This window comes from Ptychodera flava, chromosome 1 (assembly GCF_041260155.1).
Source record: "Ptychodera flava strain L36383 chromosome 1, AS_Pfla_20210202, whole genome shotgun sequence".
In the NCBI taxonomy this organism is placed as follows: Eukaryota; Metazoa; Hemichordata; class Enteropneusta; family Ptychoderidae; genus Ptychodera; species Ptychodera flava.
This window is the reverse complement of record NC_091928.1, coordinates 28,369,200-28,393,904: the sequence shown is the minus strand read 5'-3', so window position 1 is coordinate 28,393,904 and position 24,705 is coordinate 28,369,200. Positions and strand designations below refer to the sequence as shown.

General features: G+C 36.6%; 1 protein-coding gene and 1 long non-coding RNA gene across 3 annotated transcripts; both read right to left on the bottom strand.

Annotated features, from left to right (window-relative positions):
• Positions 1-288: 288 nt before the first annotated feature.
• LOC139134281 (histamine N-methyltransferase-like) lies at positions 289-7,776 on the bottom strand. Of its 2 annotated transcripts, none has more exons than XM_070701185.1 (4): positions 7,663-7,776; positions 4,658-4,874; positions 3,660-3,999; positions 289-2,839 (listed from the first exon to the last, which is right to left on the bottom strand). In XM_070701185.1, exons 3-4 carry the CDS (start codon positions 3,877-3,879, stop codon positions 2,496-2,498), a joined length of 564 nt encoding a protein of 187 aa, XP_070557286.1. In that variant the 5' UTR covers positions 3,880-3,999; positions 4,658-4,874; positions 7,663-7,776; the 3' UTR covers positions 289-2,495. The 2 variants fall into 2 exon arrangements, with proteins under 2 accessions (XP_070557286.1, XP_070557282.1); XM_070701181.1 differs by lacking the exon at positions 7,663-7,776 and adding an exon at positions 7,444-7,552.
• Positions 7,777-14,911: 7,135 nt separating this feature from the next.
• Positions 14,912-19,108, bottom strand: LOC139134272 (uncharacterized). Its single transcript, XR_011552763.1, has 3 exons — positions 18,873-19,108; positions 18,071-18,410; positions 14,912-17,477 (listed from the first exon to the last, which is right to left on the bottom strand). It is a non-coding gene; the product is annotated as an uncharacterized lncRNA (long non-coding RNA).
• Positions 19,109-24,705: the final 5,597 nt, after the last annotated feature.

The following is a 24,705-nucleotide window of genomic DNA, read 5'->3' as shown; positions in this document are numbered from 1 at the left end:
CAGTTGTTCAGACATGTCATCCTGCAAGTTCCCAAAATCAAGGATGGACAACGTTAGGCATTATTAGGCTGCTAGATGATGAAGTCTTCTAACCAATACAGCTTATAAGTCACAATGGATTTGTTAATATCTAAAGGACAGGTCATAGTAAACCACATAGATGGGATGTGTTATTGATTTGAGAAGGGGAATCATGACGGGAAATGGTATCGCAAGTAGAACTGTCATTTTGATATTCACAATCAAAAGCGGGAGTACACTTTTAAAAACGCTCGCTAGGGGATCATGGATGGTGAGCTTTTCTTCCTTTATTCAAAAACCGTTAAAGACACACTATCCATGAGTATACAAAACAAGTTCATAATATGATTGCCCATCATTGAAAGGAGCTATTTGTGTCGTCTTTAAAAAGACTTTGAGTAAAGATCTTCTCACTTTTAATATACATTTACAAAACGTATCTTTACATCAGATCCTTCTCAAACTAATGATTTTAAAACTGGCAGTCGAATACAGACTGCATATCATCTTCCGTACAAACTAATTTTTCTGAGCAATTTCTGCTTCAAACTTGATAGGACCTTCTATTCTTCTCTATACTAAATATTTGTGAAACTTTGCCGACGAATAATTCACCAAGAAAAGATATTATTATAAACCTGCGCTGTAAATTTGCAACTCGTTATTGTTTGATGTTGAAGTGAAAAAGTTAGTGAGTGAGTGAGGGAGGGAGGAAGCGAGCGAGTCATCTTTGAAAATGTGGGGAGTGGAAATCTCTTTTGCTGGAAAGAAAAACACGAGGGAGGGTCATTTTCAGAAACCTCAAAATAAGAAAAAAACAATAACAGCCTCCGATAGTTTAAAATGACCAGTCACTAACCATTGATTTGTCCGCGGTGTCTAAACTGATTTTCTTGCCGAGATTCAACCAACGACTCATAGTATGCAAATACACGATGAGGGCCACGCTTTTAGGAGAACGTTAGACATTATATGGCCGCCAGACGATCATCTCTTCTGACCAATACACCATTTATAGGTCACAGTGGATTTGTTGATAACCAAAGGACCAGCCATATTTAGCCTCCTATGGTATATTAATGATTTGGAAAGGGGAATCATCATGGGAAAAGCAATGTCAAGTGGCGTTGTGATTGTGAAAATTACCATCAAAAGTGGGGATACGCTTTGAAAAAAATTACCAGGAGATCATGGTGATCTCCTCTTCCTTTATTCAAACAACGCTGCCAAACGCATACTATCCATGTGTGTCATACTAGTTCATCACAAAGTTGTCCATCATTGAAAGGAGCTAGTTTTGGCTCTCAAATGGTTTTGAGTAAGGACTTTTACTATTAATATGCGCAATTCACATTTCTACATTAGATCCTTCTCTCACTATTGATGTTAAAATTGGCAGTCGAATATGAAGTAAATTTCATCTTCCGTACAAACTATTTATTCTGAGCAATCTCTGCTTCGAACCTGATAGGACCTCCTATTCTTCTCTATAGTAAATATTTGTGAAATTTTGCCGACCAATAATACACCAATAAAATATATTATTATACATCTGCGCCTGTAAATTTGTTCTGTAGTGTTATTCTCAGAGTTTTATTTGCCAAAATTTCGGCTCCATACAACAAGATGGGAGAAATTAGTCAATGTTGAGGACAAAGTAATATTGAAATGTTTTGTAATTTAAAATCAATGTGTGTAAAGCCCCCTGTGTCTTTTTGTAAGGCATGGTTTGTTTGGAATTGTAATTTTGGGAAACAAATCCCTCCGCCATAGCAAAACATATGAGTGTTGTTATAAATTTTTCCCTTTGATTATAAATTCAAAATTTGTTGCATTTATTCTGCTAGTGTATGTGACGTGATAAGACAGTTTTGAAAACAGTTTACTAATCCCTCTACAGACAGTCGCTGAAACAAACACTGGATTCATTATCAGCAAACTCAATGCACTGTTTGGTATCTCAGCAAACAGTGTTGGTCTATCAATTGGTAGCCATATACTGGTGGAAGGTCATTTAGAACCGTCTTTAATAAGGAGTGTGACATGTTGCACCTTGTTTAATATCACTAGTTGAATGAAATCCCTCAGTTATAAATACCGATATGTAGTTCTGTTCACTTTCAATTCATTTGACAATGTAAACATTAACCATTAATACACATTATGCAAATTTAGAATTGAGTCATCCCCCAAGAGGCAACAATTTATTTTACAGTCTTCTCGTCTTCGTAGTGACATGTGCTCGGAACACTACTTGAAAAGTTGATCGAAAGCCGAAGGCTGATTCTGGGCTCGAAAGGACAAATCGGCAAAAAGTAAAAAAACCCACTCATTTAAATATTCACGCTCATAAAAAATAAGATCCGCTGGTAGACAATACCTTCAAAAGTTCAAACTGTGTCCTATGGTTACTACTTTTGTGAGCTTCAGTTCGAACTTTTCGATATTCTTTGGTGTACCGAGTAAGACGGACGCTACTTGGACTTTATGACAACAATTTCAATTTCAGTATCACTCATATAATGCTTGCCATTTTCTTCGCGTGAATTTTCCTTAACAAAATCTAAAACCTTTGTCAACACATCTTCGGGACCGTTTTTGCGGAAGCTTTGTCGCTGCACAAGAAAATCGAGCATCATATTTCCTTCCTGTGACGTTTCGTCAAACACTTCTGATACGTCGATTGCGTCCTCTCGCACGTAGACATGATAGTTCAGCTCCTTTGTTTTCATGTACGAAGCAATATCATGAGATGTGAGTAGGTCTGCTCGGTTTCCTTCCCAATCCCTGTATTTAACAATCAGTTTGCCACAAACACCTGGAAGAAAATCCAAGCAATGGAAACAAAGTAAACAACACAAAACGATTTCTGAGGCTTTGTTTCAATATATATATATATATATATATATATATATATATATATATATATATATATATATATATATATCGCAAAAATTACTGAAAGTGCAAAGTAATACAAAGTAAGAATAACTTTTACTTAAGACGTAAATTTTATAGATCCATGCATCCTGCAATCTTCTACCTGCAGACTACAAGAAACATCTTAAGTAACAGATTATTACGTTGTACTTGAAGTAATTTGTGGTTTTTTTTAACGCTAAGCTTTAGCATCGAGCACTGTATACTTTCTTACGATGACATCTGTTTATATAATATATATATATATATATATATATATATATATATATATATAATATATATATATATACATATGTGTGTGTGTGTGCATGTACTTGTGTGTATTATTTATTCACATGCATAGAGAGACAGACACAGGGACCAACAGACAGACAGAGACACAGAGGGGGTCAGAGGGACAGAGAGACCGAGAATCTGAGAGAATCAAATGATAAAGATTTCATGTTGACACTCCGGTTGTTTTAGTCACAATGCCGTATAATGTTCTTTAAGTTAAAATTCTACAACCTTTCGCTCTACAGGTAGAGCTCTACTAGATATCTTATTGATGAAAACATAGATTTGACAAATCAAGAAATGTCACGTATTTTGATGTTTAAACCCCCATTTATCAATTTGTTCCATACGACATAACTGTGTGATAAAAGTCACATCAGTAATACAACGGCACACAGTGAACAATAGAAGATAATACTTACTTTCTCCACTAGAGATCGCGTTTGTCATGGCTCCTCCCGGCAAAAGTAGATCGTAAAATGTGTCCATTGCACATACCCAGTCATCCATGTGATAAAGACCATTTATGCACACCAAGAGATGGAATTTGTGGTCTTGACCATCCTTTTGCCTCTGAGCCATGTATCCTTCAAATGTGTCTTCAAACCATTTGAATGTGAGCTGTGGGTATTCAGCCGTCATGTTTCGGGCATCGGCTTTGAATTTTTCGAGCTGTTCTCTGACGGCTCTACAACCTCGATGAGAAAGCTAGATGCCGTTACTATATTCACCAGTGTCTTATAATGTTCTGCTCTTTACACCCTGTACAAAGACGGACGATAAAAAAGACTTTTTTGTAATATTCTGTTTATCATGTTGTCGCTTATGTTGCTTTTGAATGTTTACACGATCTGTTAAAGATTATGTATACGTACCTGGCAGTACATTTCAACACAATCTTGAAAAGATCGAATGTGTGTTGTTTGAAAATTCTATTCATTTGATGGAATTTTAGCGTTTGAGGTAGGCGAAAATGCCTGTACTGAACTTAATGTCTTCATCATCTATTATATGCGATGGAGTTGCAGTCAATGCTAAGGCAAGGTCGTTCCAATAGAGACGGTGACTCTTTCAAACCATACCACTATCATGATCGTCAATATAATGAGCATTTGTTCGAGCTTTGATTCAAAATGAAAAGATGGCAGTACTAATAGCAACCGGTAATTTCAAATACCGCTGTACTCGGTAATGTTGAGTTGCTGTTCAATGCTTCGGCCTTGGTACAACGGATCGGATTCAGGAGACCAATCAACATTGAATTCGAAGTTTCAAATATGTAGGCTGAATTTCAAATCGGTCAAGACAAAATGCAAAGTTTCTTTTTATCCCTAAAGCGTCCTGGATTTGTCAAACATATAGTGAGTCATTCTTCCGGATCTAATGCTACGCGCAGAAATTTCTACATTGATACGGGTACCTTGTCCTGCCGCAACTGCCAACATCCGAACGTTATGATCGGGTTGAACGACTCCTCTGTCCGACAATCCCTTAATGTCGTTTCCCATTCTGTCTTCCACTGTTCGTCAGACACAGCGATCGATCTGTGTTGGTAAAACCTTGTATGTTTCGAAATATTTATCAGGATCACTGTATAGACTTTGAAGGTAAGACGCCATGCTCGTATTTTTTCAAGGCTAAAATAAAAAAATCATATAAAAGATACTTAATGTACCCGCTATCTTTCGTCTATTTGCAATAAAACTCTATCAAAGACAAGCTTGACGCAGTCTTTACTTTTCTGCAATTGTGTAAGGCACGTTAAGTCTTGTGATATGGCGTAAAACCATCGTTTCGTTTTGATACGTGTAACAATAGTTACTTGAGCGAGATTGCAAAACAGACACATACAATGAAATAAATGAGACGGCGAATCAATTTATCAAAGTGACTGAAGATCGACAGATGATATTCAATTAACATAGATGACTGTACCCTTCAGTACGATGAATCTTGCCAGATTTGCCAGGCTATTTCTTAAAAGAAAATGTTACTGTTAAAATAATTACAATGATGACGATACTGGGGAATACTTTTGATGCTTTTCAGCGTGGACAAATCTGTCTGAAAATTTAAATCACAATTCTGTTCTTTATCTTTTCATCTTTCCATCCACCAATCAGCAATGTGTATTGCGGAAAACCATTGAATTAAAATTAATAAGATGATTTATTGAATGTTGTTTCGATTGGTACAAATTATGTGTCTAAAAGCCAAAGTATCATAATGAAGATTTTTCCTCTTATTTATTGAAATGTATTTAATGCTTGCAAAGTAAAAACACGATTGGAACTAATTTGAGATAATTGGATTTTCATATTTTTCAAATTTCTCAAAAGTGTTAGGTGCTGTACAGCTGAATGTTGCAATACTGAAAATAACTTATAAAAACAAGTGTGTAATATAAAAAGAAAAGTAGATGAGATCTCGAGATTACATTTGTAGATTAAATCGACATTACTTCATCATCCAATTATCCCAAATAAGTTCCAATCGTGTTGATATGAAATCATGTTCTTAAAACTGCATAACATGAAACTTCTAGAAAACAATTTAGTTCTTTGTGAATATGCAAATGTAGCAATATTCTTGAAAGAAACTTTCCGAAGAAGTACCAAAAATTCACAACCTGAAGACCACTATAATGGCAGTGGAGGGAAGTTAATATAAAATAACACTATCGTGGCTTTTACCCTAAGAGATAATACAGCCCTTTCTCTAAAGGAAGTCAGATCAATTTTAAACAAGAAAGATGCAATCACAAACTGTTCACTCAAGGCCTAAGTTGATTTAACGGCAGATGTTCAGTCTTTGTACGTGTGCAATTCATATAAAAAAACAATAGATACCTTTCTCTATTGAAATAGAAGTACGGGAATCTACAAAACAGTTGTGTTCACAAATACTGAATGAAAGGTTGTTGAGAAATTTGCTACACCGTCTTTTCACCCTTGTCAGTCTAGAGATTGTGTAAACTGGCATGTCAGGATCCTTCTCATTTCTATAGATACCAATTCCTTCATCAACTGTCAGAGTTTTTTATTGCTCCTGTTGTTATCATGGTTTTGAGTGACATTTTCATTGCCACGAGCTTCATCGGACAACTCATGACCATCGATTTCCGGCAAAATTTCAAGAGCTCCACACTGTTGTAACGAAAGAAAAGGTTTAGTCGTTTTCAAACCATGGGAATATGACCAGCTTCGACAGCTTACAGAAAGGTTTAGTGTTAATTCGTGAATAAAACAAATGTTAAAAATTTATTTTAGAAAGGATGTAAGCACATTTGTACAGAATTTGAATGACATTCAGTTGACTTGAGATGTTGATGTTGTTGGCTAGTGACGCTATAAATAAAAACAATGAATAAATTAACACATCCTGCAAATGTAAACGAATGTCTCTGCCATTCTCAGTCCTTGCCCTTCTCATAAAACCACATCATGATCAACAATTCATTCTAACTAACAGCATTCACACTCCATTTAATTTAAAAAAAAATGCATTTTAAGATATTTATCTTACATAAGAAGCATGTTAATTCAACATATCCACGACACCTTTCGTTTGTGACCCAAAGATATACTCAGGAAGATGCTCATGTATTGCTTCATTGTGTGTATCTTTACAGTAGATTATAGCAGTCGTTCACCTACTGAGAGTTGCAATGTTAAAACCATCTTTATATTTTGAGCTTCTTTATACAAGGAACTATGCACATAGACACTTGAAACACTTGAAACACTGCTGCATACTCTGATGTTTTTATTTATCCGAAACAATGCTTTTCAACGGACAGATCTTTGTACTCACCACAATGGTCTGTTCGGGCTGTGTTGGCGGCTGCCATCTTGAAAATACCCACACAATGCAACAGGTTGTTTTTCATATGGGGGATATCTTCTTGGCTAGCGTTTGGTTTTCTAATGCATTAGCTTTCTTATCGCGGCGAGCGTTTAGTTTTAATATGCAGGTAGTTCACATTCTCGCCTTGGCTCTCTATAGGAGCGCTGGAAACCCTTAATTATACGCATATGACACAATGAACCGTTTTACATGATCATACGACATTGAAGTGAAGACAAATTGCCTTGAAAATCATACTATACCTCGCTGTTAAAACGGCAACATATGCTCCCGATTACAATGTATAATTTTACTTCGGAACGTTACAGTAGACATAAACGTTACAGCATATAGGCCTACCTTGTTCTTCAAAATTACACATGGACGTTCCAAAGGTAACTTTAAAAAGGTCGTAGAGTGTTGACCTCTCACGTTATGAACGTCTGCCTATCGCTTTTGACCCACCCTGAACACACTCACAGTACATGTATATGTGTCAAGCTTGAATTCGCAAATGCGTCATGTGGCTATTTTAAGAAAGGTTCATCGTTCAGAATTCGTATCACTCATTTAACATACCTTTAAGTGTTCGTCTCTCTTGTTTGATCGACGAGTGTCACGACGCAATGTACTCAGATATAAAAGGTTAACGGGTATGCTCTTTTACGACAATTCGCCCTTTTATGTAGCCGCTTTAGTAAATGGTAATTCGATATCTTTTGCAGATGTCACGTGAATGCTGGTCATGATATATACCCTGATGCGAGAGGACTGTAGATAGCACATTGAGTTAATTTACACAATGTTTCTCACGGCCTAGATGGCAAAATCACTATTGAACCTGCATCTTCAAATCATGACATATTTATATCTTCTGAAATAATAATGTCTATTGATGATGTTACATTTTTTTGACATAGTGAAAATAAAGTGTCACTTCCTACAGTCATTTTTAATATGACGACGATTCTGTCGGCGCTGTTTTTGTTGTAGTCGCTGCTACATTCTGTCGGAAGGAAAAAGTAAAACGTAAATCGAACCATGTTAGGACATTATTATTGAACTTTACTATTTATTTGAAGTGAAAGTGATGTAATATATTAACCCGATATTATTAATAGCCCCAGTGCTGCTAAATTTCAATGGGTTTTTCACTATTTTTATTTTATAAATCTATTGCAACTTCTTATTCTACTCCCCAAAGAATGTTGAAACACCCACTATTTAGCTTGTCAACTTCGCGTCTATATGTGTAAAATGCATGAATATTGTTTACATTTGAATTCTAGTCCGGACCAGAAGTCAGTTTTCAACAATAACGATGCACTTTACAATCATAGGGGCTGAGTTGACAAGCTGGATATGTGTATATCAACATTCCTTTGGGAGAAGAAGAAGGAATTATGGTTCCCATTCAATATAAAAATGGTAAAATTGTCATCAAAAGTTAGCAGCACTGGGGCTTTAATAAAACTCCTGTTTACATTTTTTCGTCTCTAAATCTGTTCCTCAGTGTTAGTCTCACTTATAATTTCTATTGCCAAAATTTCAGCTCCACACAACAAGATTGGAGAAATTAGTTGATCACCATGTTAAACATAAAGTGGTACTGAAATGTTTGGTAGTTCAAAACCAGTGCGTGTACAAACCGTCTATGTCTTTTTAGAATGGCATGGTTTGTTGTGACGTTTTGGGAAATAAATCCCTCCGACATAACAAAACTTATCGGTGCATGTGGATAGGATGTTACCCATTGACTATAAATTTTCTGTAGCTCTTGTTAAGATTATTGTTTACCGAGTCTCTGGATTATCAGCAAAGTGAATAATTTTTGGTATATCGTCAAACGTATAGGTTTATCCAATCCATATGGTTTCCAAATATCGATGGAGGGTCACACAGAACTCTGTTGAATAAGGGAATTTACATGTTACACCTTCGTTAATATCATCTGTTGAATGAAATCCCTCAGTTATACCAATACGTACTCTACTTCTGATCACTGTACATTCATTAGATAATGTAAACATCATTTAAACAAAAGTCTGCAATTTTAGAATTAAGGCGTCCCCCCTAGAGGCAACAAATTAATTTTGCCTATCAAATGAATAGGGAGGACAAGTTGCACAAACTTAGGCACATGTTGCACAAATACTAGTTGTACCTCATGATAGTAGCGTAAAATGAATTTTAAAGAGGAATTCCTCCACATAGTCTTCGGTGATTCTTCTTCTATTGACCAGCAGCGGTATAGGAATTTGATGGAAAAGTTTCACGTAACAGAAAGAGGTTGACATGCGAGAGAGGCACTGTCGACAGTTTTTTTCACATAGCCAACCTCCCCGGGATTTATTCAATTTAATCAATTTACGACACATTATTTTTTGATGTATGAATGAGGGAGTCATCTTGTGAAGGTCAGTTCTGCTATGGTATTAAAAACGAAGGAAGGGGTAGTTTTCAGAAACCTTGTAAATCAAGAAAAAACAATTACGCCCCAGTAATTTAAAAATGGCAGGGTTATTATCATGTTTGTTCTCGTAATCTAGCTAAATTGGCGTACATGCTGCCCTTGCCGATTTTTCAACCCACGACTCTTTCTGATTATGCAAATACACGATGACGGCTAGCGTTTTAGTAACATGATTTATTTCTCTTATAGATATGATTTATAAGTTTGCACTCATCTTCAATAACCGTACACAGACTGCCAATCTTCAGAGTCACGGGTGCTGTGTACGCTGCTTAGATAATCTATCGAAAGCCGAAGGCTGAACCTCGACAGTAGCTTAAAAATGAAGACAGAAGATCACGAAATAAAATCGGCCGGTCGCTAATAACCTTCCAACGTTCATATCTATACTATGGTTACTGCTCTTGTGAGTTTATGCACGGTCTTAAAACCGAAATGTGCGATATTCTTTTGTGCACAAAATAAAAAGGACGCTACTCGGACTTTATGATAACAATTTCAATTTCATCGTCACTCATATAATGCCTGCCATTCTCTTCGCCTGAATTCTCCTTCACAAAATCTAAAACCTTCGTCAACAAATCTTTGGAAGTGTGTTTCCGGAAGTTTTTTTCTCTGCACAAGAAAATCAAGGATCATATTTCCCAGCGGTGAAGTTTAGTCAAACTCTTCCGCTACGTCGATCGTGCCCTCTCGCACGTAAACATGATAATTCAGTCCCTTTGTTTTCATGTAAGATGTTATATCTTGAGATGTGAGGAGGTCTGTTCGGTGTCCTTCCAAATCCTTGTATTTAGCAATCAGCTTGCCACAAACACCTGTGGAGTAAAGAATATCCCAGGCATTATGGTGATAACCGGGAGGGCACATTGTATACATTTTGTGTGTATATATATATATATATATATATATATTATATATATATATATATATATATATATATATATATTCATTTACCACATGAACTGACCCGTATCTCCACCTGTGTGACGTACACCAGCACACATAACAAATCCATGTTACCCCTGTCGTACGTGATCAACCGGAACTTTTTTCCTGCAATGGTACCATTCATAAATGCATGCACAAGGGACAGAGACCGATTTTCGTGATCCATGCCGTGCTCTCAAGGCATTTTACATAAAGGTGACCCGATAAATCCAGATATGGAAACATAGAAGGCATGTCCAACGAAATTTCGAGTCGCTAAAGCTTTAGCTATTCCCAAGAATCGAATGAGGATACCGTCGATCGTTTTATTGGCTCAGTAAAGTCACGTCAATGTGGGCATCGTCGTACCTGGCGATCGCCGAGCGAAGTCGTATACCTGGCGATCCTGGTTGGCGATAAACCCGAAAGATACACCTCAGCGAAAGTTCAACTTAATAAATGAGTACCGTATAATCTTCGGGAAAGCAACATAGAAGGCACAAGCATAAAGTCATTCGACGAACAACGATAAATTTCCTTCATCACACAAATTATTCCGTTGTTTCTCGATCGGAATCAAACCTGCAGCGTAAGGCTGTAGTGAAGACATAAGCTGTCGACCTGTAGCCTTAACTCTGCAGTGCAGTGCAGCGCTGTAGAATCCGATGTATTTCGAAAGTTGACTCGGACAACACTCACAACAGAACAGAGTTCCCGTCAAGTAACAAAATTGGGATGTACCTACGGGCGATATATGTGCCACAGCAAACATCAAAGTCCGTAAGACGAAAACATTGACGACCGAGATGGCCACCGGCGGAGACCGGTGACGGCAGTGCTGCGCCCACTACAAGCGTACACTCTGTGTGTCATCGATCGGAATCTTTCGGGCTCGCCAAGGTCGTAAACTTGTGATATTTTAAAAGCCACGGCATCTCTAAGAATGATAACTACTGTTTCGATCGTGTCGTTGCATTAACTTCATAAATATAATTGTAAATATTCTAAATAACTCAAAATACTATGGCTATCCGTCGCTAGCGCGGTGAAAGCTATGTCCGCCGATGGCAGACTTGCCTTGGCATCGGTCCAACGCGAGACAATGATTGACACGCGCACGTGACCAATCCTTATGTCTAATTGGTGGAGATACCATTGATTTTTAGTTGATACCATTGATGTATCAAACTTTCAGCTTAATCGGATTTATGAATGAAAGTATACCTGTAAACATTTGCACATCTCCTGGGTGACGGGCCGCTTTACTCATTAAATGAAAGTAATCCGCGTAAATAAAACACAAAATCGCGACAAAAATCATGCAGTTTGTTACAATAATTTTGATCCATCCACATCAAAGAAAAATAAGAAGACTGTTCATGTGATAAATATATAATCCCATGGAATTTTTCTCTGTTTGACGTCATCGTATACTAGTGTTTACAGCTCGGCTCGAAGTTGTACGGCTCCGCGAAAGACACTCGTATACGATGACGTCAAACAGAAAATTCCATGGGATTATATATATATATATATATATATATATATATATATATATATATATATATATATATATATATATATATATATATATATGACAGAGACAGACAGACAGAGAATCAAATGATAAATATAACACGGTGATACTCCGGTTGTTTGGTGGCAGTGACATATAATGTTCTTTCAGCTGAAATTGTACAATTTTACGCTTTAAAGTTGGGACTCTATTAGGTACATTATTGACGAAAAAATAACAAATAAAGAAAAGGCAAGACCTTTGATGTTTAAAACCCTCATGTATCAATTTGCTCAATACGAATTAACAGTGTGATAAAAGTCAAATCGGTAAAAATATCTAACGGCACACGGTGAACAATAGAAGACAATACTTACTTTCCCCACTAGAGATCGCGTTTGTCATTGCTCCTCCCGGCAATGGCAGATCGTAAAATTTGCCTACTGCGCATGTCCAGTCTTCTATATAATAAAGACCATTTACGCACACCAAGAGATAGAATTTGTGGTCGTTCTGTCTATTCGCCATGAATCCTTCAAATGTGTCTTCAAACCAATTGATAGAGAGGTTAGGGTATTCCGCGATCATATTTTGGGCATCGGCTTTTAATTTTTCGAGTTGTTCTCTGACGGGCTCTACAATCTCGACGTTAAAGCTAGATGCCGGTAACACCTTCACTAGTGTCTCTATAATCTTCATCTCTTTCCGCCCTTTACAGAGACGGACGATAAAATGACAGGTTTTAATATTCGATGTATCATATTATCGCTCATGAAATTTTGAATGTACACACGATATATTAGTTATTTGTTCGTACAAGGCAGTGCATTTCCATGTAAGGAGAGAAAATCGTGAATACACACGTAATGAATATTGTTTTCAAAATTCTGTCTCATTACTTGAAATTAGAGTGTTTCAGGCTGACTGAAATGTCTGTACAAGACACTTAGTGTCCACCCAATTATATGCCATGTAATTGCATTCACTGCCTAGGTCAACCCGTCCGAATAAATGTGGTAGTTCTCATTTCGAAAAAGTGTCATTATGATTATATTGAAAATAATAAGCACGTTGTTCGAGCTTTGGTCCAAAATGGAAAAGATGGCAGTACTAATTGCACCCCAGTGATTTTAAACACGGTTGTACTCGCCGATATTCAATTCAATACTTGAGACTTCGTACAACTAGAGTTCAGTAGACCAATAATATTTAGAGCTACGTTCAACACAAGTGCAAAAATGCTTTTCTCCTATACGTCAGGGATTTGTCAAACACAGTGAGCCATATTTTGTGATGTAATATTACGTGCAGAAATTTCTGCGACGTTCTACATTGATACGGATACCTTGTCCAGCCGCAACTGCCAACATCCGAACATCATGATCGGGCTGAACGACCCCTCTGTCCGACAATCCCTTAATGATCGTTTCCAGTTCTGTCTTTCACTGTTCGTCAGACACAGCAGTGGATCTCTGTCGGTAAACCTTGTAAGTTTCGAAATAGTTGTCATGATCACTGTAGAGACGTTGAAGGTAAGACGCCATGCTTGTTTTTTTGCAACTCTAAGATCAAAAATCATACACAATATACAATGAATCCGCCGTCTTTCGTCTCTTTGCAATGATCTCTATCAAAAATAACTTGACAAAGTGCTTACTCTTTGTCATTTTGTAAAGGATGTTAAGTAACATGACCTGTCGTTATGCGTTTTGACTAAAGTGTTTCCGTTTTCATAGAATGTGTAACCATGGTAACTTGAGTGATATTTCAAAACAGAAACGTATAACTAAACAGATGAGACGGCGTATTAATTATCAAAATGACTAATGATCGACTCTGATGTTGTTCAATAAAACATAGACAACCATTGTCCTTTACTACGATGAATTCTTGGCAGATTTGCTAGCCTACGGCTATTTGTTAAAAGCAAATGTTACTATTAAACTAACTACAATGATGACGATATTAGGGATTCACATTTGATGCTTTTAAGCGTGGCCAAATCTGTCAGCAAATTAAAATCACAATTCCATTCTATATCTTTTCGTCTTTCTATCCACAAATCAGCAAGATCTACGGGGATAAATATTGAGTCATACTTTATTGGACGATGTTTTGATTGGTACAAATTATCTTTCTAAAAGTCAAAGTGTCATCATATTGATGAGTAATTGACATTTGACCATACAATACTCAAAGCTTACCAGTGCAAAATCATACCTCTGAATCTATCTAAAATTTCAGATAAAGCACGGTATTATGTCTATTTAAATAACGTTGACAAAGGGTGTAATATGTTCAAATTCTTAAATCTGAAATAGTTACTTATTGCTTTGCAGCATAATTGTTTTCAGAAAGAGAAGTGAAATATCAAAATGAAAATATTGAGTAGTTTTCTTGCTACTCTACTCGAGGGTTGAAACTTTCGGGGTCGCCAAATAGCGGTAATTCTCAACGTCGTTTTTGTTCAAAATCACCACTTGAATAAAAGAAGGTTGGTCATCCACCAGTGGCTCCAGTCTTGGACGACAAGGCGGGACGGACCATGCATTACTATGTAAACTCACTGAATTGCTGAATGGCAAGGTCATAAGATGCAGGAGCCCTTTGTTGTTCATCCATGGCTAATCATATGCATATGGCACACCAAACCATTTTACATGACAGTACCACAGTGGAGTAAACATGAATCGCCTTCAAACGCCTATATCTACCTCGCTGTCGAAAACGGCAACATTTGCTCGGGACTGATATGCATAATTAGCTCAGTGTTAGCACACTTCTTCTTCTTCAAATTTAAACTTGGACTTTCCAAAAGTAACATTACGAAGGTCGATATATGTTGACCTCAGATTATGAACGCCAACCGATTGCTTTTGACCACACTTAGAGCATAAGAATTACGCTTGTATTTGCAAATGCGGCATATGGCCGTTTCAAGAAAGATTCATCGTTCGGAATTCGTATCACTCGTTTAACATACCTACTAGTGTTCGCCTCTCTTGTTTGAAGGACGAGTGCCACGACGCAATATACTCAGATGTACAGTATATGGACAATATATGGGGATTGACTGAGAGAGTGAAGCCGTCGAACGTTTGTTTGATCGTTCAAGCCACTAAACGTATGCGGGAGCAAAGGGAGAGTTACAAATTTCAAAGCGAAAGGTAAAAATTACTACTCATGTAAAGCATAATACACAGGAATCGAATCAGTTGAAAATAATTATTGAAACAGATATATGCACAAAGCGACTAGGCAGCCGATCTTCATAACATGCAAGTTAAAGAATGATCTAGTGATCCAAACCCCCATTTATTGTCCATATACTGTACATCACCAGATAGATTTTGATCCCATATTACAGACATGTTGAATTGACTACATGAACATGGCATGATTTCAAATTAGAACTGGTACCTCTTTAAGGTAGGTAACAATCTACGTGGATGATACTGCTTTAAAAGTGTAATCTAATTTGTTCACAGTAGGTTTTATAGTCGTTCGTCGACGGAATAAGGTTGTCATATACAACGCTGATAGTCGGCATTAAGTTAAAAGTAAAATCTAATCACTCGTCAAAACGTATTACAAAACGACAGAGAAGAATGTCGTTTTTGTGTTTTTTTTTCTCAAAATGTGAACTGTTACATTTGAATGATGGTTGTTTGCCCTTCAAGGGTGTTCAAAAAAAATGAATTTCTTCAAAAAATGATTGAACGACATCACAATTGGCCGGCGCCAGTTGATGATTAGTAAGTGAAAGGCAAGAGTTAATTTGTCTTTCGGGACCGTTGTGCAAGGTAACGCTTTACATGACAATTATCTCTCCTTAAAAAAATGAAATCAAGAATAGAAATCAGGGGTCATCATGCAAAATTTGGTATATTTATCGACACTTCAAATTCAAAATGGCCACCATCCCTGTTTTAACACTACGGTTAAAAGATAAAGCAAATGAAAACTTTATTTACTCTATGAGTTTCAAAATGAGCCCGAACTCAAGTGTTAGACCAAATATGTATTGAAAAAGGTTGAACATTCGAACATTTGTCCCCGAGGCTTAACCCTTTCACCACCATGGTTGTCCCAAACCATTGTTTTCTAAGGTAAAGTTGGACCTGTATACAGGGAACTGAGGGTGAAGGGGTTAAGATATGTCCTAATGATGGCGTCCAAATCGTGGAGGTCCAGAAATGAACGGACGTACGTTTTATTATTTATTAAAAGGCAATCATATGGTAGAAGTGAAACAAAGTAACATTGCGTCTAGAAAATATTTCTGTCCATTTCGTTACCATTCGGGTGGTTCAATGTGCTAAAACGATACAATGTATGTTCAGACATTGGCGTTGATCTTATCTCAAGTTTTTAGGAAGGCCACAGTAGGCCTAGTAACATTTCTGTTCATTTATTTTATTTGGCTGGGGAAATGTGCAGGGCATGCGTATAGCGCATAGATTAATAAGAACAGGTATAGATAGCAAGATGAAACAGGCACACTCACTCAATACAGACAAGAAACATCGTATGATCGATATGTTTGTGAAATTTGCGAATGTCCTTAAGATCAATATATGCCAGAGTTCGATTTTCTGGTCTATTTATTTTGATGATATGCGATATTTTTAACCACAATACCTGTTGTCAATGATAATAATTTGAGAGAACAATAAAGCCTATGTTCTGCTCCTATAGCATTCAGTTTGTCTCACTGTAATTAAATTTTGTCTCAGACTAATTAAAATGTTAATAGTCAATGTGTACACAATATGCTTAGGGGATCTAATAATAACCACGTTTTTTCCACGTGCAGGAAATGTCGTCTCTGTGAAATAGCAAAAAAATGGAGAAGGAAATTAACAGTTTAATACACTGTACATGGTTCAATGTCCGGTGACATGAGTACAGATACTGCGCCTTCGCCAGGGTTACGAAAACGCACATGCGCACTGCACTAGTAAAGATAAATTGGCATACCAATGTGGACACTGTGTATGTTGAAAATAATACAGCATACATTGTGATATTGACCAGAAAACATTGAATCGTGTGGTACTGAATAAACTTATCATTATGATGACAGTTAGAGAGAATATATAGATTTTATGATGACGATATCGATTTCATCGTCACATATGAGACGCCGCCCGCTTTCTTCACGCGAGTTCTTTCTCAAATAATCTAAAACTTTTTGTAGCAGGTTCTTTGGGGCGTTTTGGCGAAAATTCTTCGTTTGGGCGATGAAATCCAGAATCATATTGCCATCTGCCGACTCCTCGTCAAAGACATCGGTTATATCATTGGCACGCTCACGTGGACGGCCATGATAGCTAATCCCTTTTGTTTTCAAATAGTTTGTGATGTCATCAGACGTGAGCATTAGCGCACATTGTGTGATGTCGTCAGACGTGAGCTGGTTCCCGGGAACTTCTTCCCATTCTCTATATCTTGTCGAGAGGATGCCTCGAGCACCTGTGATTAAAACCACCAAACCAAAAAGAATACAATACAAGTCAATAGACTGGGGTATGTGCTTCCTGAGAATAAGCACAGATCTTTGGAAAACATGACACACATTCGATAATTACATCAATATCACTCGACGTGAAAGTTCGAATACGATGTTCTCCGAATTTCATTGGCCTTACATTGGGCAGTTGGCTTAGAGTTTTGGATTTGTTTTTGCAAATAACAGTCTTGACACATCCAATAACCATATGTATGATATTTTCGTAAGCACATCTAAATATTGACCTCTAGGTGGAAATATCGCTAAATTCATGTATTATTATCAACACGAATAAGGAAAATTTGCGATACTAATTTCAAAGAAATCGTGTAAAAGCCCAAATAATCACAAAAATTTGGTAAGCATTTGTCGAAAATTGTACTTCAGGCACTTGAAATAGTATTGAAAGATTCGAGGTGGCTGATTTAAATTTACCAATGTAAGAATGTACCAGTGTGGTGCACTTCATGCTCGCTGACTGAACTTGACTTAGTAGACCCTAGTATATATTTAGCTGTCGGCTTAAAACAAATTGATATGATGACCTGCATCTTACTTTTTGAGCTGTTTATTGAGTTGACCATGATTCCTGCTGGCATCAAAAGGTTGTAGAATTGGTCAATGACGCTCCTCCAGTCCTCCATGTAATAAATGCCATTGATGCACAACAAAAGATGAATTTATGGTGGCAGCCGTTATTCTGTCTTTTAACCATGTATCCTTCGAAGTTGTCCTCAAACCACTTGAACGAAACGTTGGGAAATGTATTCGTCACGTCTGGGGCATTAGTTTGAATTTATCAAGCTGTTTTTTTGCGGGTTCAACGATTTCGACACTCACGCTGGACGTTTGAAACATGTTTGCCAGTATCTTCACTATTTTCTGCTCGAAGAAACCTGTATAAAACCGACATGAAAACATAATTGTATAAATTTACAGAAGCTAACCTTCACCCGTTTATTCGCGTTTACATTTCATTTTCCTAGTTTATTTTCGGATTTAAATGGTCAGACTAGATTAATAATCGCTCAAATCAAACAGAAAAACATTTTGGGTATAGATCGAGGAATAGTTATGTATTTTATTTGCTCATGGACGTGAGCGTATCATTCGTAGCAGCCACATTTTGTTGCATTACTAGGTGTTGTTTACGTATTGCTGTTTTATGCCTGGTTAGCATATAAAACCTATCCCGCTGACATCAGAGTAAATCTTTCAATATGAAAATCAATTCTGTTTCTGAGTAAGAGATATACAGGACTGATAAATAAGAGAAAATTAGTGTCAGTACTAGAATACAATATTTCCGTGGGAAGTTTTTAAGTCAGGTGGTAGGAATAACGCAATTTTCCCATTACCGTTTCCTGCTGCAACGGCCAGCATCCTGATATCATCACCCAGCTGAATGCTCTTTGACAATATTTCGATGATACTTTCCCAGTGGGCCATCCACTCATGTTCTGCAGGACACTTAGTTTTCTCAGATATAGTCCTGTACGCATCAAAATAGTAGTCCATATCGCAGTATATGCTCTTGAACGAGGATGCCATGCTAATGTCTTCAACATAAAACGATGGAACAAAAAAACAAACAGACAAGCAATCAAAGCATTGTCTACACTGTTTTCCATATCTTTTAAGGTAGAACTTGCCTCGGGGACATGTTCGGACTCTCAAACTTTTACACCGGTTTAGTTTTTCGAAATTCGAAAATTTTATTTTTCTCTACAGAGTTAGCACAGGGATAGCGGCCATTTTGAATTTTAAATATATCGGTAAATCTTGGGTTATTTGTTTCTCCAGTACCAAAATTTGCACGGTAACCCCCGATTTTTGCTCTTGATTTTGAAAGAGAAAGGTTGAAAGATTCCTTAAGAAAAGTTTGAGCAGAAGCTTAAGTCTTTCACTTTCGAGGCGCACACTACCGTAAAAAAGCACACTATCTTACTGATATGTAATATTTTAAAGCGATAGTTGTATGGTTTCACATCAATGAAACGCATTATGATATTTTGCTGAACGTGAACACCGTAATAGCATACTTCTTCATTTGGTCTAACAGGCATAAACTCAATCTCCAAAGATAAAGATCGTGTATATCCTGTAACTGTCACGAATTGTGACGTCACTTTTACTTGGTCTAACAGTCATAGACTCAATCTCTGAGGAAAAAGATGGTGTATGTCCTGTAATTGTCACGAATTGTGACGTTACTTTATTTGCCTATATTGTTGAATTAATTAAGATAGAATGCTCACTACCATATTCTAAGCAATGACATTGATCGTTGGTAATGAACGCAACAAATCAGTTTTCATCTTAAGGCTCTCTCTCTGCTAGGCTGTCTGTTAAAAGAAAATGTTACTATTAAAATTATTACAATGATGACGATACTGCGGAATACTTTTGATACTTTTCAGCGTGGCCAAATCTGTCTGAAAATTAAGATCACAACTCTGTTCTATATCATTTCATCTTTCCATCCTCAAACCAGCAAGGTCTATGGGGGATAGATATTTGGTTATAATTTATTGGACGATGTTTTGATTGGTACAATTTGAAATTACCATTCTAAAAGACAAAGTATCATCAAATTGTTGAGTAGCTGGCATTTGACCATACAATACTCAATGCTTATGAGTGCAAAAGCATACTTCTTAATTTATCTTAAATTTCAGATACAGCATGGTATTATGTCTAACGTTGACAACGGGTTTAATATGTTCAAATTCTTAAATAGTTACTTATTGCTTTCTAGCATAATTGTTTTAGGAAAAAGAAGTGAAATAATGACTAATTTTCTGTTACTCTACTCGAGGGTTGAAACTTTCAGGGTCGCCAAATAGTGGCAACTAGCAATTTTTTTTTTGTTCATACACCACCACTTGAATAAAAGAAGGTTGGTCATCCACCAGTGGCTCCAGTCTTGGACGCCAAGGCGGGACGGACCATGCATTACTATGTAAACTCACTGAATTGCTGAATGGCAAGGTCATAAGATGCAGGAGCCCTTTGTTGTTCATCCATGGCTAATCATATGCATATGGCACACCAAACCATTTTACATGACAGTACCACAGTGGAGTAAACATGAATCGCCTTCAAACGCCTATATCTACCTCGCTGTCGAAAACGGCAACATTTGCTCCGGACTGATATGTATAATTTAACTTCGAAACTATGTTTGTTACAGTGACTGTCAAAACAGTGTTAGCACACGACTTCTTCTTCAAATTTAAACTCTGACTTTGCAAAGGTAACATTATGAAGGTCGATATATGTTGACCTCAGATTATGAACGCATACCGATTGCTTTTGATCACACTAAACATACACAGAGCATAAGTGTTACGCTAGTATTTGCAAATGCGGCATATAGCCGTTTTAAGAAAGGTTCATCGTTCGGAATTCGTATAACTCGTTTAACAACTACTAGTGTTCGCCTCTCTTGTTTGAAGGACGAGTGCCACGACGTAATATACTCAGATGCAAAACGTTCGACGGCTACACTCTCTCGGCCAATCCGCCGTTTGATGGCGCTGCTTCTGGTGATTTGTCATGTTTTACAGATGTCACTTGCATGCTAGTTACTACATAGACTCTTGAGCGAGAGGACCATAGACAGCACAGATCGCGTAAATAAAACATAACATTCAATGAGTAAGTAGTGCCAGTTTGCCACAATTAAACTGATACAGTTTTTCAAATGACACGAGGAAATTACACTCTCAGACTCGTACAATTATTGTAAAACCTTGTCATGTCGCACGGGTGAGATGGCATCAGCAGTATCAGTATTGAACCTACATCTTTAAACTATGACGAATTTGCGCCTTCTGAATTTTTATGTATTGATAATGTCACAGTTTTATTAGGCATCATAACAATGAGGTGTTACGACTTATACTGTCTTTAAATATGTATGAATACGAATCCGTCGACTATTGTATACTGCAATTAGCAACTATGTTCTGGCTGAAGAGATGTGTAAAGCGAATCAATCAGTTTTTTTGCCACTTTAATTGGACTTTATTATTTTTGTAGTGAAAGCAATCTAATATATCAAGCCTAAATTATTAATACAACATTGTGTTTACATTTTTTCTTCAGTGGTAACTCCCGTTGTTACTCATACAGACAGCTCAAAATTTCTACGACTCTCTTTGTTAACCCCAATGAAAAACTTTAAGTCTCTTTTTGCACAATAAGGTAAAGTTAAGAAGAATTTTCTTCACAGGTTTAAAATTCGAATTGAGTCTATTAAGCTGTTGAGCTCAGACTCTCCCGAACTCTTACCCTGACTGGCATCTTTCCGTCTGCAGGGTGTTCAGTAGTAACTTGTAAAAATATATCTTAGCCAATGCAGACCGCCTAGACTACAACAAACGGAGGATCCTGCGCTAATTTACGAAGCTATGTCTATCCTTACGCTGCATCAAAATGTAACGTTGTAACAAAGCTGACCGATTGCGTGACTACGGGGATTAGATTTTAAAAATCATTAGTGGAGGTGAGAAATATTCATTGATTATGATTTTATTAATGTGACTATTAAAACTTGACTGACAAATTATTTACAAATAATCATTAAAGATACGGCTGATGAACGAACAATCCACCCATCTAATTTTTCACAGAAAAAATGTACACAATATGAAATCTCATATATATATTCGTTATGCCTCAAGTCCTTTTATTTTTCACTAATATATAGAAGTGTTTTTCCACGTTCCAAATGTGCCCAATATCGTTGTGGTGATGTCAAACTGTTGCTTGCTTTCCAAAAGACATGTAACGCGATTTCTCAGAGTTGTCAAATGCAATAATTTGGTTAGCATTACTTGGCAATGTTTTATTGCACATCAGTAATTGGGACACGTTCTAGTTAGAATTTCTGTGATTAGGGGAACTTAACATTGTTATTGTGACATTACATTAGGGTTGACATTTAAATCATCATCATGAGCAGGGCATTATAATCAATAGAATTTAGTAAACATTGTTATTGTGACATTACATAAGGGTTGACATTTAAATCATCATCATGAGCAGGACATTATACTCAATAGAAGTTTTAGTAAACATTGTTATTGTGACATTACATTAGGGTTGACGTTTAAATCATCATCATGAGCAGGGTATTAAAATCAATAAAAGTTTTAGTAAAGCTGCGGGAATTAAAAATCGTACAGGAGACACAGTGGAAAAATCGGACGTGAACACTACCGGGCGTGTTTCTTTCGAGTAAGTGCATTCTTTCATAAAAGGCTAAATTAGTACTGCTACCTTCACTTTAAATGAGTTATTGCTGTAATTTTTAATGATTTCTCACAGTATTTTTGCTGCACGACACAGTGCCATTAGTTAGTGTTATAGATCATGCGGGGCGAGGTTCGCCGTGATACGTGGCACGCACCTTGTTCTGAAAAACTAACCTGTTTATTGCATTTAGTGTATACCACTTTAATTATACCCACTGATACTAATTTTTGATGCAATATTTGTAAATATTGTATTTGATGCATTAAAGAAGCTTGTATGGTCCCGATTCAGTTTTTTGCTTTGCTCCTAACAAGCGTGATGATTTTCTTCAAATACTCAATCTTTTTTCTTGCTAAACACTCTTTTGAAATTCAATTATATCACCTTCATTATTTTACAAGTATGTTTTAGCTATGAAGATATAGCGACCGTGCTATATTACACCTTTGAAGGTGATGGTTTTATCCTGTCTGTAATGAGTATAAACAGTGATGCATTAAATAAGTAAGTACGATCATTAAAATACGATTTAAGCTTACCATTTGATGAGCGTTTTATTTTTCATTTTTATCTGTTGTATTATTGTAGACAAGTGGTGTATCTTGGGTCATTTGTTAAAAGGGTTAAGGTTGTTAACTTTAATGATACAATTTTTATCATTTTACGACCTCGTATTTAGCCTTGCATATATGGGCATGTATTGTATTACATCTTTGAATTCGAGAGTTGTTAATGGTGGATGTATAATGAGTAAATACGATACGAGTTGTATCTTTGGTGTATGATGTAATCGATTTTTTCCTTTCATTTATATCTATTGTAAGATTGTAGCCATGTGGTGTATCCACATTGGGTTCATATGGAAACGGCTACGCTTGTGAAATTGATAATACAGCTTTTAAAGTTTTACCAGCTTTGTTCTAGCTACGACTACAGAGGCAAGGTATGTATAATATGAACGTAATGGTTTTTGACATTTCTGTTATGATTATTAAAGGTGAATGTGTAAGTAGTCACTACGACACTTAAACAGGTTTTTTGTTTATGATTGGATGAATCTTTTATTTTCATTTTTATCTATTTTATAATTGTAGGTAACTAAAGGTATCGTTTAAACCACATGCGTCGGAAATTTGAAGGCAAAAATGAGCTACTGTATGACAGCAGATACAGAATCGTCAGAAACTAATAATAAGCACGCCAAGGCACCCGAGAATCTATGTCTTTGGAGTCTGTAATTTGTCTGCCTTGAAATAATTTCTATATATTTGCAAAGAACCTCGAAAGTCCATGTGTGCCGATAGTCTGATTATTCTTGACACCCATACCAAACAAAACAGGTATTCAAAAAAGGCAAAGGATAAACAAACGTACAACTCTTACGTGTGCATTGATATGACGATTGTCGGCTAAAATTAAACTATTCCTGTCCAATGGGGACTGTTGTTGTACCTTCTTGTATTCGTAAAGATGCTGGCTCGTATGCTATTAGCTCTTTGTGTGGTTTCCATGTTGATGTACGTTGGCATTCATTAGATATCCGCTGAAATGCGGGATTCAAAAACACCGTTATTAGCGAGATTCGTCTCTGTAAATTACAAATTGCAATATTAAGCTTATGAAAATATTTTCTGTCATGATTTTTATAATAATTCATTAAAACGAAAACGACGATATAATTTAGGCCATATGCACAATGCAGCCAACATCTTGTTCAAAAACTAAAATGTCCATAAATCAATATATGAGTTTGTTTTTTGTTTTTGTTTTTGTTTTGTATTTGATCATGAGAAACCAATACAATGTGATGTTGTGTTATAGTGCTTTGATCGTTCAAGCCACTAAACGTATGCGGGAGCAAAGGGAGAGTTACAAATTTCAAAGCGAAAGGTAAAAATTACTACTCATGTAAAGCATAATACACAGGAA

What these genes read in the sequence shown, in the direction of transcription:
- LOC139134281 (XM_070701185.1), bottom strand. Translation starts at nt 3,879, where the DNA reads ATGACGGCTGAATACCCACAGCTCACATTCAAATGGTTTGAAGACACA. An exon ending in CGCGATCTCTAGTGGAGAAA is followed by an intron (nt 2,840 to 3,659) that starts GTAAGTATTATC and finishes ATTTTCTTCCAG; the next exon opens with GTGTTTGTGGCAAACTGATT.